The sequence below is a fragment of the Podarcis bocagei genome (genome assembly GCF_964188305.1).
Source record: "Podarcis bocagei genome assembly, chromosome: 2".
Lineage (NCBI taxonomy): Eukaryota > Metazoa > Chordata > Lepidosauria > Squamata > Lacertidae > Podarcis > Podarcis bocagei.
This window is the reverse complement of record NC_138126.1, coordinates 105307691-105323004: the sequence shown is the minus strand read 5'-3', so window position 1 is coordinate 105323004 and position 15314 is coordinate 105307691. Positions and strand designations below refer to the sequence as shown.

Here is a 15314-nt window from a genome sequence, read left to right as displayed (position 1 = left end):
ATGATGTTTTTTTTGGGGGGGGGTTGAGCTACAGGGTGGGCAATTTCAAAAGTCTATTTAAGAGCTTGTACACCATTGTTCTGGGTTCCTCTCCTCCCTCTGTGGCAGTGAGCACCCTGTTGCAACAGTTAATAAAGATCAGGCTTACCAGCTGCCTTGCTTCTCAATATTCTCTGGTTGGCCTCTGTTATTTTCTCCTTCTAATAAGGTACCTACTTAAGGACTTTATATGGGCTCTTGGAAACCCCATAAGGGAAAAGGAGCTGTTTTTTCTTACAACAGTTTCTTATAACACCATCTACACTGCAGTCCAGTAGAAACTCTGGTGGTTGGACCACAGATAGGATTGTGTGTTGGTTTGTGTATGTTGGATCCTGAGTTCTAGCAGTTCCTGCTTCTCCTGTTGCAATAAATTGGAACCATTTTCTCTTTCAAGCAGATAATTGTTTGTACCAGTGAACCTACTGAAACCGTATCATAGCCAGAGAGTTGCCAAGGAAGGACTGTCTAACACCAACGTTATGGCTAACCGCCAACCTTCTGATCAGCAAGTCCTAGGCTCTGTGGTTTAACCCACAGCGCCACCCGCATCCCATAATGTCACACATACCTGGCTTCAAACACCGGTGGTGGGAGTGCACAGGAGCCAGAGTAAGCTGTCATGTATATGTAGCATATGTCTCTCAGTGTCTTTTGCAAATGATTTTACAGTGCACTAGCTCAAGTTCAATGAGGCTTACCCCTACATAATAGGTTTGCGGCTTTCATTCCATAAAACACCAGCTATGCCCCAGTCCATTTGTGGACACAGAATGTTCCTGATACCTAATGAGAGAGAGGGCCATAGCTGTGCTCTGCATGCAAGAAGTCGCACATTAAATTCCTGGCATCTCCCTACCAGTGTTTACAAAACTGAGGTGGGTGACTTAAGCATCTGACAAGGTACAAGGCAACTTCTTATGTTCCTAATAGGCAACTAACAGAATGAACCGTTTTCTGTGCAGACAGGGTGAACTACTCTACAGGTATGATTACTTTCGCTGCTGGGTGTGTTTGTTTGCTTTTTAATTTTCCCAGTTTATTTAAAAATTGTGATCGAACTGCCCTCTTGTGCCTTGCTTGTGTTATTACATACACTTCTAAAATGGAATAGGGCTACACATCAGTTGCACTCCTCTTTCTGCTCTGCTGCATAAATGAAGTACCCCATCACCACCACAATCTCCACCTGGGTCCCTGCTGTACTGTCTGGATGCAACTTTTTGAGGTGTCCCATTAACTGTTAAGAATGGATTTCTGTTTAATCTTGAAATGCTGATATTTAATATTCTATATTATTTTAATGAATGTTGAATGTTATTTTATTTGTATATTGTACTATGCATATTGTCTGATTTATATGATGTTAGCTGCTCTGAGCCTGACTTTGGCCGGGGAGGGCGGGATACAAATAAAAGTTATTATTATCATTATGGGTCACTCGAAACACAGCTATTGTTGAGAGCTAAGGTGTTGTAGTGGCTAGTGTGATGGGCCATGGGTTCAAATCCTCCCTGGATGATTATGGTTTTGGCTTTGGTTCTTTCAGCACAACCTGCTTTACAGGTTTAGGAGTACTGAAGGGAGAGAGGACGACAGACCATGCATATTGCCCTAAATAAGTTTTCCCAATGATTAGGACCTATTTAAGGGAAAGCTGGCATGATTTCTTAGTTAAAGCTATGTACACATTACCGGCTTAAAATGCATCTAGGGTGTTCTTACTCTCAATTTGGACCAAAAGTGGGCTTGAAGGTAAAATACATGAAAAACACGAAGTATTTGACAAGGAACAAGAAGAAACAACAGGATAGGTGTGGATTGTGGCTAATGTCGTGTGCACACTGCTTCCCTGGAGGTTGAGCAAACAGGTGTGTGTGCATAGCCTGAAAATGTGAACTGGCAAATTCCTGGTTCCAGCATCACCCCAACCATGCAGGTCACGGGTGGGGAACCTCTGGCCCTCCAGATGTTGCTAGACTCCAAACAGCTGGAGCTCATGGGGGCTCACTTTGGATGCCTCCCCCTCTGCTCGGCTAATTGGGTGGAGAAAAGCCAATTGTTTGGGATGCAGAGGGCTGCCAAACAGCGCCCTAAGAGCTGCCCTGCTGCTGTGAAATAAGCGGCAGATAACCAAACACCCCATCGATCCAAAGAACCGTGGTTGCCGGTGGAATAAGATTGCTGTTGCCATTGGAATCCTCAGGACTCCCATTCTAAAAAAAAACAACATCGCGGTCTGAGCCAGCTTTGCCCTCCTTTAACAATTCTGACCCTCTTCTGTTTCCGTAGCCCAGCCCACCCACCTCATGTAAGCTGGGTTCAATTACCCGGATGCGGAAGTGCTTGCTCTTTTCTTGCTCGGGTGCTGCGGCCGAGAAGTTCAGCATCTCGGTAAGAGGCGTTTGAGATCCGGCGCCATCCGCGGTAAAGCTAGATTTGGGGAGCCGGTAAGAGGGTGGTGATGGGGCGCGGGAGGTCTTGAGGGCCTGGCGGCGAGGTAATTGGGGGAGGGCCTAGCAGAGATCCGGCGGCCAAGACTGTTTAGCGCGCAGCGTCCGAGTAGCCTCTTCTGCCATTTTGATTTCTTTCTTGCAGGTAACCCTCGCCAGAAGCCGTCGCCATGGTGAGTGAAGCGGGAGAAGCGTCTCTCTCCTCCCCCCCCCCCCGTCTATTTCCCTCACGATTCGGGCGGAGGTATCGCGAGTTAAGGGGAAGGCAGCCGGTTGTAGAGAGACTTCTCTGTTTAATAGAGTTGGGGGGACACGTGTGTTTTGCAGCAAGCATGACTATCATTCATACGGAAGAGGGGACACAGTATGCGTGTCCTGGTAGCTGGACATGTTTGCTGTTGCCCTTTTTGAATAATAATAATTAATACATTAATTTGTTATTTATACCCAGCCCATCTGGCTGCTCTGGGCGGCTTCCAACAAAATATTAAAAATACATTAAAACATCAGTCATTAAAAACTTCCCTAAACATTGTTGTTGTTTAGTTGTGTCCAACTCTTCGTGACCCCATGGACCAGAGCACGCCAGGCACTCCTGTCTTCCACTGTCTCCCGCAGTTTGGTCAAACTTATGTTGGTAGCTTCGAGAACACTGTCCAACCATCTCATCTTCTGTCGTCCCCTTCTCCTTGTGCCCTCCATCTTTCCCAGCATCAGGGTCTTTTCCAGGGAGTCTTCTCTTCTCATGAGGTGGCCGAAGTATTGGAGCCTCAGCTTCACGATCTGTCCTTCCAGTGAGCACTCAGGGCTGATTTCCCTAAGAATGGATAGGTTTGATCTTCTTGCAGTCCATGGGACTCTCAAGAGTCTCCTCCAGCACCATAATTCAAAAGCATCAATTCTTCGGCGAACAGCCTTCTTTATGGTCCAGCTCTCACTTCCATTCTCTAAACATAGAGCCTGGCCTTTAGATAGTGTCCTCTTCAAAGGGCTTTGGAGCCCTTTTGAATGAAACCAAGAGTGCCTCTAGCCCAGCTTCTAATTCCTAGCAGTGGCCAGCCAAGTGCCCACCAGCAGGTCTCTGAAGATGTCTTTTTAGGGAGCCTTACTCCTCCCCAGTTCTTCTGCAGGCTTGAAATTGGGAAGGCTCTTGAAAAGAAAACAATTTGTGTTTGCAGTTCCTCAAATTCTGCACGCTTACAAGCTATTGTGGGTATTTGTTTGAGATGGGTTTAAGTGCCAAAGGAAAAGGTGTCTAGGCTGCAGAACTAAGAATTGAAGATACCGTATATTTGTGCAAGGCATCCAGCTCATATTTAACGTTGTATTTACTTAATTACAGCCTCGCAAAATTGAAGAGATCAAAGATTTTCTATTGACAGCCAGAAGGAAGGATGCAAAATGTAAGTAGCTGTTTATGACTTAACTGTTTTGTCCCTATTTCTTGATCTTTTCCTGGAGGGTTTCCCTGTCTAGATTCCTTCTTTATTTTGGCTGGTGCTAAAAATCTAGCACAAATTACTTGGAGTTGCATTATTTATTATGAAGTGGCAGCACTGCGCATTCTGCCCTTTACTTCCTACCATTTCCAAGTCTTGGGCAAAGATACTGTTCTTGCCCAAGACTTGGAAATGGTACAGAGGATTAAAGATTAAAGTTACTAGCCTGCAAGAAATAGTGCTATCTTGTTGGACTAGTAGAAAAGGGAGTCTCCCACCCCTTTCTGTGTTGGGCATGGAGAAGGAAGGTTCTCTCCACTGGCAGCTGTTTGGTTTTTATGCCAAGCATAGCGGAGGGTTGCAATACATAATAATAATAATAATAATAATAATAATAATAATAATAATAATAATAATAGCAGCATACTGACCTATATCCATAGGTCTCAGGGTGTTTCACAGGATAAAATTACAACATAAAAGCAAAATACATAATCAAAAGTGAAACACAAACAGCCCAATAACCCCCCAACACATTTTAAAGGGGCATTGGATGACAATCAACCAAAGGCCTGGTTAAAGGAGCATTTTTGCCTGGTGCCTAAAGGTGTATAATGAAGGCACCAGGCAAACTTCCCTGGGGGGAGCATTCCACAAGACTTCTCCAAGTCCACCATCCTGCTCACTCATATCCATTACTAGAAAAGGACTTTAAAATGCAAGGGTCATCTAAACCCTGCAGCTAATATACCTAGAATTTCCCAGTGTGGGTGTACCACATATACAAAGAGAAAAGAATATAGGGAGCATCCCAGCAGCAGGCTGGCTTACCAGATGCGCTACAGCTTGCCAGAAGAGGTGATATCTGCATGGTACAAACACACCGGTGGACCAAGTCTGGTGCTGTCACTGGTGCATTTGCAACTTGTCCTCTTCCAGTAAGCTGCACTGCAAACCAAAATACAGTGGTATCTCAGGTTAAGAACTTAATTCGTTCTGGAGGTCTGTTCTTAACCTGAAACTGTTCTTAACCTGAGGTACCACTTTAACTAATGGGGCCTCCCACGCTGCCGCCACGCGACTTCTGTTCTCATCCTGAAGCAAAGTTCTTAATCCGAGGTACTATTTCAGGGTTAGCGGAGTCTGTAACCTGAAGCGTCTGTAACCCGAGGTACCACTGTACCAGACAGACTCATAATATTACTATGTGCAATGATGAGGGTGGGAGAAAAGTAACATAAATCTGATCAAGTCAAACATTTTAATCTATTGTAATCTATTGTCATGTCATGTCGTGAATGCGCTTTCTGGATAGAATAATTCAAGTTCTAATTCAATACCTAAAATAGAGCATAACTTTGAACTTTTTAAAATGTAAAATGATTGGTAATATGAATGAGGGCGTATCTGTTCCATAAAAGCAAATTTTTTTGACATGGCTCCTCTAACTCCCCAGACTTGGAGGTGTTAGCCGGATTTGGGTTATGGTGGATTCGAGGTGCACAGTTTTTTTGAAGAAGAGAAACCAAGGTGTTTTTAAACAACAAACTTTTCTATAACATCATAATTGTAACATTTTTGCATTTTAAAAAATCCCAGTGATATTTGTGGTGAAGCCAATGGTAGTTGAAGTGCCTTTATACTAGCAATATTTTGAGTTTCTTAAAACAAACTCTTACAAACAGCTTACAGTATAAATTGTTTTTATTTTACCCATTCGTACCCATGAATGATTACAGTCTGGATTAACTGCTACATGACTAACTGAAGCAAGGGAAGTTAAATTCCAAGTTGTTAATGCACATAGAAAAAAAGTTTTTCTTCTCTAATAATCCTAGAACATCCAACGAGGCAGAACATTTGAAGATTCAGGACAGGCAAACAAAGATACTTCTTCACACAGAGCATAGTTAAACTATGGAATTTGATAGTGATGGCCACCAACTTTGATGGCCTCAAAAGAAATTGGACAAATTTGTGGAGGTTTATCAATGGCAACTAGCCATGATTGCTGTAGCCTTTCTCCCCTGTTGGAGGCAGTATGCCTCTGAATACCAGTTGCTCAGAATCACAAGTAGGGAAATGCTATTGTCCCCAGGTTCTTCTTGAGGGCCTCCCATAGGCTTCTGGTTGGCATTGTAAGATCAGGATGCTGGAGTAGATGGGCTATTCGCCTGATTCAGCAGACACTTCTATTGTTATGCTAGCTAGTTTATCCAAACTAGAGCCTTTAACCTGTGAGGTTTTCCCCAGTAGTCGATAATTGAAGTTCTAAATTATTGTAGCTATTATGGATTCTCTGTATTTCTCCTAATGCTGGCTCTGAAATCATGTGGCCTGATAATATATATAGTTTGCGCAGAACTGAGTTTTTAACTGTTCATCTTGCGCAAAAAAAAATCGGGAGTAATGTATGCAAAAGTGTTCCATTCTGATGGCATAGCACATTGCTTTGTATTCTGTTAAACTAATGCTTAGTAGTTTTTTGCTAAATAGCATCAAAAAGACTTTCATGTCAAGCTTAAAGAACAACACAATTTTCTAAAGTGTGTGTAACCTCTGGTTTTAAAAGCAGCACTTAACAATTACTTGAATTGCAAGCAAAGCAAGAAGGTTGTACAAGTGCCTAATTAACTATGAATGTGCTTCAGTTTTCACACTTCTGAAATTAATGTAAATTGGATTTTTCGCTGTTCAGGTGGGCTTTATATATGGCATGGAATTGAAAATAACCCCTCTGGTGTCAGTGCATAAGAGTCAGGTAGATAGATATCATTGCTTGTGAAAGATATGTGAGAATTATAAGCAGTTTATGCTTTTGGAAGTTTAATGAAACTTGACACCCTAGCCAATTTGCAAGATAGTTTTAGTTAGTATCTTTTGAAGTGATGCATTCAAACCCATACAACTTTATGTACCCAAAGAGCCGCTCAGGACACCGAAATCTGATTATAAATGTTCCATGAAGATCATTTCTAGAAAGAAACTTAAATTCACATTATGTCCAACTATGCACCTTTATACAATTACTCACACTGGTCTTGCTATCTACTTCTTTGTAATAGATTTGGAGAGCAGAAATAACAAAGCAAAGCTTTGTAAACATTAATAATTATTATCATTAAGTCAAAACTTAATGGATCAAATAATAGCACCAGTCTGGAATTTGGTTAGCTTTTGTGTATTTTTTATGTATGTGTCTTTTTAGAAAAGCTTTTCCCTGATAAACAAGTTCGTTTCAATATTAATATAGTGAGGGGCATTGTCGTGGCGGGAGACTACATGCATGGGAACAAAATAAATGGCAAAATGGCACTGATGTCACTTGCTTGTACTCATTATGGGATAAAGCAGGATTTAATCAAATTGTTTGTCTTTAAAGGAGAGTGTATCGTACTAGTCTCTGATTCTGGACAGCCTATTGCTTAATATATTGAGGGTATGTTGCTAACTTCGGTGATATTACATTGTAGCCGTCAAGATCAAGAAGAACAAAGATAACGTGAAGTTCAAGGTCCGTTGCAGCCGGTATCTGTATACGCTGGTCATCACAGACAAGGAAAAGGCTGAAAAACTGAAGCAGTCTCTTCCACCAGGTAATTGAACCATGCAGGAGATTGTTAGTCATGGGAGAAGACTTGGGTGGTGGCAGAGTAGCATCTGGTGCTTCCTGATAGTAACAGAAGGTGGTGGGTATTCTCATGTGTATTATATAAGAAGATCCCCCTTTGAAAGCAACCATGTATGTGATGGTATCCTGTAAAGCAGGGGTCAGGAACCTTTTCTGACCAGCAAGATAGAGATCTCCAACCCTGATGGGACAAATCTAACAGAGTAGGGCTGCCCACCTGTTAGTCACTATGATGTCAGGTGATGCTGTGCTTTGAAGTCCCAATAGTCACAACTTCAAAACGCAGCATGGGGCCTGGTCCAGCTCAGCCCCTCCCTGTCTCAAGAACCCTGTTTTGTAGTGTTATGGGTACCACCAATGTGGAACCCAGTGGTGGCACTTGCACCCATTTGGAAAATTCTGATACAGCTAGGTAAAGTAACATATTCAAACCCCTTTCCCCCTAGCCAGGTGTGAGAGGAGGGTTGAATCATTACTAATTCTGTTTCAGTTGTGCCCTGAATAGCTACGCTTTGTGGTTAACAAATCCACATTTTTCTTTGTGCCGCATTCTTGTACATGTAAAAACAAGCTGTAGTTTGAAGTGTTTGATAGACACGGATTCAAGAGTTGCATCAATTGGGGGCAGGAATTCAAAGTACAGAAAAGGGAACACCATTCCCTCAGTCGTGCATTCAGCAGGAAGTGTTGGCCTAATAAGGTTGGCTTTTAAAGACTTGTCTAAATGTCACTGGCTTACAAGGAAAACTACTGGACAGAGTAAAGACACTTTGGATATTCAGTGACATTTCATACTAAGCCACAGTAGCAGTTCACGTATGAAAAGCCCTGTGAGTGTTCAGGTCACCTGGTTCACAAGCCTGAAAGTCATGCTTCTTTGCACGCTCAGACCTGCTAATAAGCTTCGCCAGCTTGTATCTGGGATATAGATGAAAACCTCTGAGGGTTTGCCAGCCTGATGAGCAGAAGTAATGAGATCAGAATCTGTCTCTTCAGTTTCTCAGCCTCTTTTTCTCCCTTCTCTTCAGGTTTGGCTGTGAAAGAGCTGAAATGAACCAGTCATGCTTGAAATCTTGGCCGTGGATTGTAATAAAGGACTGAACTGTTCTTTCTTCTTGGTGTCCTCTTTTTTCCAAAGGGAAGCATGGGCAGGCTACTGTTTAAGCAGCATTGTTCCTTAGAGGGGAGCAGCTACCTGTCTTCTGCAGGGACTGTGTGCTCTTCTCGAGAGAGGAGGTGTTGTGATCTTCAGTCAGCTTGCTGGTCCCCTCTTCATCAATCTCAAATTGAATCCAAAAAAATAATGGGGTGCTTTCAGTAATCGCTAATAGCTATTCTGGATACCAGTAGAATATATGGCCAACAGTTTGAAGATTTAACAAGCTGATAAACTTGATGCACTGCTCTTTAAAATTCCAGAGTTAAAAGATCTGCAGAAAAACACAAGAACTAGCACCCAAATTCAATATGTTTCACAAAACAGGCCCCAGGACATTTGCAGAATCTCTAGTGTGAAATCCATGAGCTTAATGGAGGAAGAGAGAATGTTCATTGCTAACTTGGGAGTTGGGTTAATTGGGACTGTTCCATGTACAATCTGACCCTGCTGCTCTCATTACAGCGACAGAGTTGAAGAAACACTCTAATGCGGTTGACATGTTTTATCAAGCATATGGAATAGAGGCATCCTATGTAGATTCTGCTGGAATAAGTAGCATGTGATCCTTGGCATCACATACTGATTCTGATATCACACTCTATTTCAGTGGAGTCTGCTGTCTAAAGAGACTTGTGATCTACCAGGGAGGAAAACATTAAACTCTAACATGGCTCATTCTAAATGGCCAGAAAGTAAAAAGTGTTACTAAGACCACACTAAGGTTGATGTGGCTGGTTTTTGTTTTTTTAAAAGAGTTTTAAACGCTAATTTCATTGGCTCCAGTTCTCTTGCAAGCCCCTTTCGGGCCACATATCCGTTGCACCTGGGAACAGAGACAAAAGTAGCAGAGCAACAAGTAAATTTTACTTCTGTACAGTAGCCTAGTTTCTGCATACACTTGTACGCTCCTTTCTATTCTCCATCCAGGCAAAAATGAAGGGCATAGCATGGGGAAGATTGCATGACATCCAGAGGGCTAACGGTTTGTATACCTCCCCTCATCTGTAAATATCAGGGAGGTACACAACATAAAACTAAAATGGAAAAACCACAACATACTTAGTAAAAATAAGAACAACCACAACCAAATATAACAACGCCTTTCAAATGGCATTAGATGTCAATTAGCTAAAGGCCTGTTTTTGCTTGGCATCTAAAAATATATAACGAAGGCTCCAGTGGAACCCTGGGGAGAGCATTCCACAAAACGGGAGCCACTGCAGAAAAGGCCCCGTCTCAGGCTGCCACCCTCCCAACCTCTCATGGAGGAGGTACAAGAAGAAGGGCCTCGGAGGATGACCTCAGTTCCCGGGCTGCTTCATATGGGGAAAGGCAGTCCTGAGCCGTTTAAGGACTTACAGGTCAAAACTCAGATGTTGCATAGTGCCAAATACAATTTGCAGTAGAGTTTTGGTTTCTGTCTCATCTGCAGCTGGGGAACAGAACAGGCCTGTTTTAAGACTGGATTTATCATTTTGAAAGACCTAGTTAACCCTAGAAGTTGTTAATAGATAAGGACATCGATGCTCCAGAGCATATAAAAAAACATTTCCAGCAACTCTCCGGATGTGCAATTTGATGCCAGATCTCTGTTTACCAGGTGTGTGTTCTGAGTCATTGCTAGTGGGGAACCCTATTCACTCCAGGAGATACATTTCCTCATGGGTAATGGGGGGGGGGCCTGCATGCCAGGGGCAAAATGCTTTGGTCAGACTACACCATGCTTCATCCAAGCAAGCAAGTTGCCTCAGCTAAGGCCTCGCTCCAGCAAGGTAAAATCTCTAGAAGGCAAAAAGGAGGATGAGTGATGGGTATGGCAGGGGCAGGGAAGCGTTCTCAGCCAAGGAAAAAAAAATGAGAAGTAATTGGGCAGTTTATAAAGATCTATTGGAAGAAAAAGAAAACAACACTAAAAACAATTTGAAGAAATTAGGACACATCTGACTGACTGGTTGCAGTATTTTCAGCTAAATGAAACATTTCGAAAGAATAAACAGGATTCTCCAGGGAACTCTCAAGATTAGAAAAAGACAATACAAATAAAACACTCATATGTATAAACTTCTTGACTGGGAGGTCAAGGAGGAAGAAGTGAAATCTTATGGTGCAATGGACTAGAGACTTTGGCTACAACATCCAGATGGAATCATGGGAGAGGCTGTAGAGGGAGGACCTTAAATTTACAGCTTGCTACGATTTGAAGGAGAACTGCATGAAGATGCTTTACAGATGGTATTTAACGTCTGTAAAACTCGTTAAAATGTATAAAGCTAAATCAAACATCTGTTGGGAAGGCGGAAGGCACCATGATCCATATGTGGTGGAACTGTAAAAAAATTAGGGATTTTTGTGAAATAACTTGCAATGAACTTTTAAAAAAATGTTTAAATACTTCTTCCCAAAGAAGCCTGAAGGCTTCCTACTAGGCATAATGAATAATGAAATCCCAAAAAGATTAAGGAAAATATTCATGTATGCGACAGTAGCAGCTAGGGTAGTAATTGCTAAAATATGGAAAGGGGACTCCGCGCTCACAAAACTAGATGTTAGAATATGCTGAACTAGCAAGATTAAGAGCAAAATTCCAAGACCCTACAGATCAAATATTCAACAGAGAGTGGAATATTTATTTAATTTTTTATTTTAAAAGAGATTATTAAAAAGAGATTATTTAAAAGAACATTGTAATATTACCAGTTCTTTGGCAGGCTTGGATTGATTTTCTGCATGAAATAAGAGATTGTTATAGATTTGAAATGATAGAGAATTTAGGAGAGATAAAATTAAATGAGCAGTGAAAGGAAACTTAGGAACAGTGGGGAGACTAGAAGTCATATTAGAATTAGCGACGGATAGACTTAATTTTGTGTCTCTTTTGGGTACTTAATGAGTGTTAATTTTGAATTGAGCCAGTGTGGTGTACTGGTTAAGAGCGGTAGACTTGTAAGCTGGGGAACCGGGTTTGCATCTCCGCTCCTGCACATGCAGCTGCTGGGTGACCTTGGGCCAGTCACACTTCTTTGAAGTCTCTCAGCCCCACTCACCTCACAGAGTGTTTGTTGTGGGGGAGGAAGGGAAAGGAGAATGTTAGCTGCTTTGAGACTCCTTAAAGGGAGTGAAAGGCGGGATATCAAATCCAAACTCTTCTGAATTGCCTTTTGTTGATTGCTATATATTGTTTGATTTGGTCTTTTGTTATTTTTTTAAAACCAATAAAGCATTTTTTTAAAGGAATTCTTCCTTCCAAAAATTGTGTTAAACAAATTATTAGATTTACTGAGAAGCAAAAGAAAATACCTCATTTACAGCTCTGAATAAGAGATAACAATAGAATTTAAGGACATTTGTTAAAACTATTGATCAAGGAAGGCTCTAAGTGTCAATTTAAGAAGCATTACATAAAAACCATGTTATGCTCCAAGGTATTTGAAGAAAGTTAGGATTTTGCTTGTTACAGTAGAGGTTGTAGAATCTGATAAGATTCCATGTACAGTGGTACCTTGGTTCTCAAACTTAATCCATTCTGGACGTCTGTTCCAAAACCAAAGTGTTCTAAAACCAAGGCTCGCTTTCCCATAGAAAGTAATGCAAAATGGATTAATCCGTTCCAGACTTTTAAAAACAACCCCTAAAATAGCAATTTAACATGAATTTTACTATCTAACGAGACCATTGATCCATAAAATGAAAGCAATAAACAATGTACTGCAGTCACACAATCAATCAATCAATCAGTAGCTGAAGTGGGTTCCATACAGTCACGAAAACAAAACAAAAAAGCCGCAAAAACAAAAATGCAAAATAAATAGCAAAAACAGACAGACCTCAGTGTAACACTCAAAACGGAAATGTGGCACTCAAATTGGAAGCATAACACTCAAAACGGAGCACGTTCAGCTTCCGAAAAATGTTCGCAAACCAGAACACTTGCTTTCGGGTTTGCAGTGTATTAGTTCCAAGTTGTTTGAGAACCAAGGTACCACTGTATAGAATAAGCCTAGTATTCAGCCCTTTTTATTCCTCTTACCCACAAATATATGTGTGCAACTTAAAAGTTTTTGTATTGGTCATTTCCAATTGTACTCACCGTTTTTCTCCCTTATTTGGCAAATCCTCCATCCGGCGTAAAATGTTACGTGCAAAAGCTGCCAGCCAGGAAACCTCTGTGGTTGGAGAGTGATGGAACCATGTGGCTAAGGTGTGAAAGTTGCTGTTTCTGAAATAGCACAGAGCGAGTCACTCATTTTTATCTTTTTTTTTTCCAGACATCTTTATTGAAAGTTTAAAAGTACATAATTATATGTGCACTAAACACGGTGAGACGTAAAGAAAAGACAGAAAAGGAAAAAGAGAAACAGCACCCACGTAGAAGGGAAAATAAAGGGGGGAGGGGAAAACCCAAAACCATACTATACAAAGTTGTTACAGTGGTACCTCGGGTTAAGAACTTAATTCATTCTGGAGGTCCATTCTTAACCTGAAACTGTTCTTAACCTGACATACCACTTTAGCTAATGGGGCCTCCTGCTGCCGCATGATTTCTGTTCTCATCCTGAGGTAAAGTTCTTAACCCGAGGTACTATTTCTGGGTTAGCAGAGTCTGTAACCTGAAGCGTCTGTAACCAGAGGTACCACTGTATTGTACTTCACCAGATCTTAACCTGTTACAGTATTTGTAAGAAAATGGATTCCAAATATCATTGAATTTGTCCATGGTAAGTCTGTGTTTATATGCATGTTGTTCACATGTTGCGAGTTTGTATAAGTCTTCAATCCAATCGTAGAAGGGAGCCACATTTTTATTTTTCCAATTCATCAGTATCAGTCTTTTTGCTGTGGTAAGGGCATGGGGAGTCCACTCATATTGTCCTTTTGTAAGATTTCATATGCTGGGTGTTGTAAATAAAAAGATGCCCTTTTCCCTTATGGGGTATCCAAGAGCCCATATAGAGTCCTTACATAGGTTCCCTATTGGTAGGAGAAAATAACAGAGGCCAACCAGAGAATATTGAGAAGCAAAGCAGCTAGTAAGCTTGATCTTTATTGATCTGTTGCAACAGGGTACTCCCCTCACACGCAGGAGAGGAAGAGGACCCAGAACAATGGCCTGCAAGGCCTTATAAAGACTTTTGAAATTCCCCTTCTCTAGATCAGGACCACCCCCAGAAACATTATGCATACATCACAGAAGGGGTGTAACCTAAGACCACCCCTCAGATACATCCCACCTACATCACAGAAATTTAAATGTTGTTTTTCTCTTGTCCTTGTTTATCTCCTGTCTAGCAGGTAACTTGATTGGATTTTCTGGGGAGCCTGGCCATTCTTTTGTAGTGCTAAAATACTTATTTCCTGGGCCAGGTCACAGGCTCACACCTTATTCAAACACAGATTAAAGGAAGAGACAATGGGGAGGCTTTTCCATTTTTAACCTTGCAGAGAAAGGATTTGGTCAGTTTAGGAATCAAAATGGTTCCTGTGCTGATCTATGTATGTGCAGTTATGAACATTACTATATATCTAAAACCATAAAATTCCTATCACAATATTCCCCCCTTTGGGGCTAGAATTTTTCTTAAAAATTTTTGCCCCACAAATAATAACATCGTATGTTGTAAATGGATGTGTTTGTATAAATATATCATAAAAATAACACATGTTGCGTTTTGCTACTAAATTACTTGTGGCATTCTAACACTTTGGGAGAGACCATTTACTCAATAGTGTTCTATGCTTTACACCTAGCAGGAAGGTAAGGTCCACTAATGACTGAAAAGTGCAGTTTGCTTCCCCCCCCGCCATTTTAGTGTTCTCAGGTGTCAAGGTAGCTCTTCTGTGGTCTCACACTGACATAGTGCTACAGCAACACATCCCTTCTGTTGAATCCCCTCAGGGCTTTCATTTGACCATGTCGCCTGGCATTCACCATAGCTGGCACAGGTTTTGGGCATCTCGTGAGGGAGAGGTCTTCGCCTTGGCCTTTAGCTATGGGATTTTATTATAGGCTGTGGTCTTGCACTCGCACAATGGGAAGTTGCTCACTTGCACTTAAAGGACCAAAAGCTAATTGCAGCCTGGATACACTTGCCCAATTCGAACTGAGTCCAATTTGAATTTATCTTGCCCCATGGTTCTCAACTCTTCAAACCAATCTGTTAAAAGAAAACCATTCTTAACAAGGGCAGTTGTCCAAATAAGTCAATTTAAGTCTATAAGGGATCATTCCTGCTAAACCAAAGCATATCCACCTTCATGTTTCTTAGAAGCTTCTCCTTGGTAAAGCAAGTTTTAGCACATTTTTTTAAAATGGGTAGGGAAGGTTGGCATAGTGCCAGGTGGGACAACGAATTGTGGTTATCTAAACATTGGACTACACAATAGTGTGAGCTATTGGAAAGTATAAAATGCATGAGAATTCTCCACTGGTGTGTAAGGAATAAGACATTAAACATAAAAACAGTTACACACAAAAATTGCCCCCCCCCTTTGTGGAAATCACACTGTCAGACTCATTTCAACATTCTTACATAATAACACATAATACAAAACAAAATAATTAAATATCTGTTGCATATCTGGACACAATTGTGATC

General features: G+C 41.3%; 1 protein-coding gene across 2 annotated transcripts; it reads left to right on the top strand.

Moving 5' to 3' along the window:
• The first annotated feature begins 2328 nt into the window (after positions 1-2328).
• RPL38 (ribosomal protein L38) lies at positions 2329-8669 on the top strand. Of its 2 annotated transcripts, none has more exons than XM_081181181.1 (5): positions 2329-2433; positions 2638-2665; positions 3835-3895; positions 7405-7527; positions 8591-8669. In XM_081181181.1, the coding sequence occupies exons 2-5, from the start codon at positions 2663-2665 to the stop codon at positions 8614-8616; spliced, it is 213 nt and encodes a 70-aa protein (XP_081037307.1). In that variant the 5' UTR covers positions 2329-2433; positions 2638-2662; the 3' UTR covers positions 8617-8669. The 2 variants fall into 2 exon arrangements, with proteins under 2 accessions (XP_081037307.1, XP_081037308.1); XM_081181182.1 differs by having other exon boundaries at positions 2394-2489.
• Positions 8670-15314: the final 6645 nt, after the last annotated feature.

Excerpts from the sequence above, each read along its gene's own strand:
- RPL38 (XM_081181181.1), top strand. Across the intron at positions 3,896-7,404 it reads CAGAAGGAAGGATGCAAAAT|CCGTCAAGATCAAGAAGAAC; the intron begins GTAAGTAGCTGT and ends ATTACATTGTAG. Across the intron at positions 7,528-8,590 it reads GAAGCAGTCTCTTCCACCAG|GTTTGGCTGTGAAAGAGCTG; the intron begins GTAATTGAACCA and ends CCTTCTCTTCAG.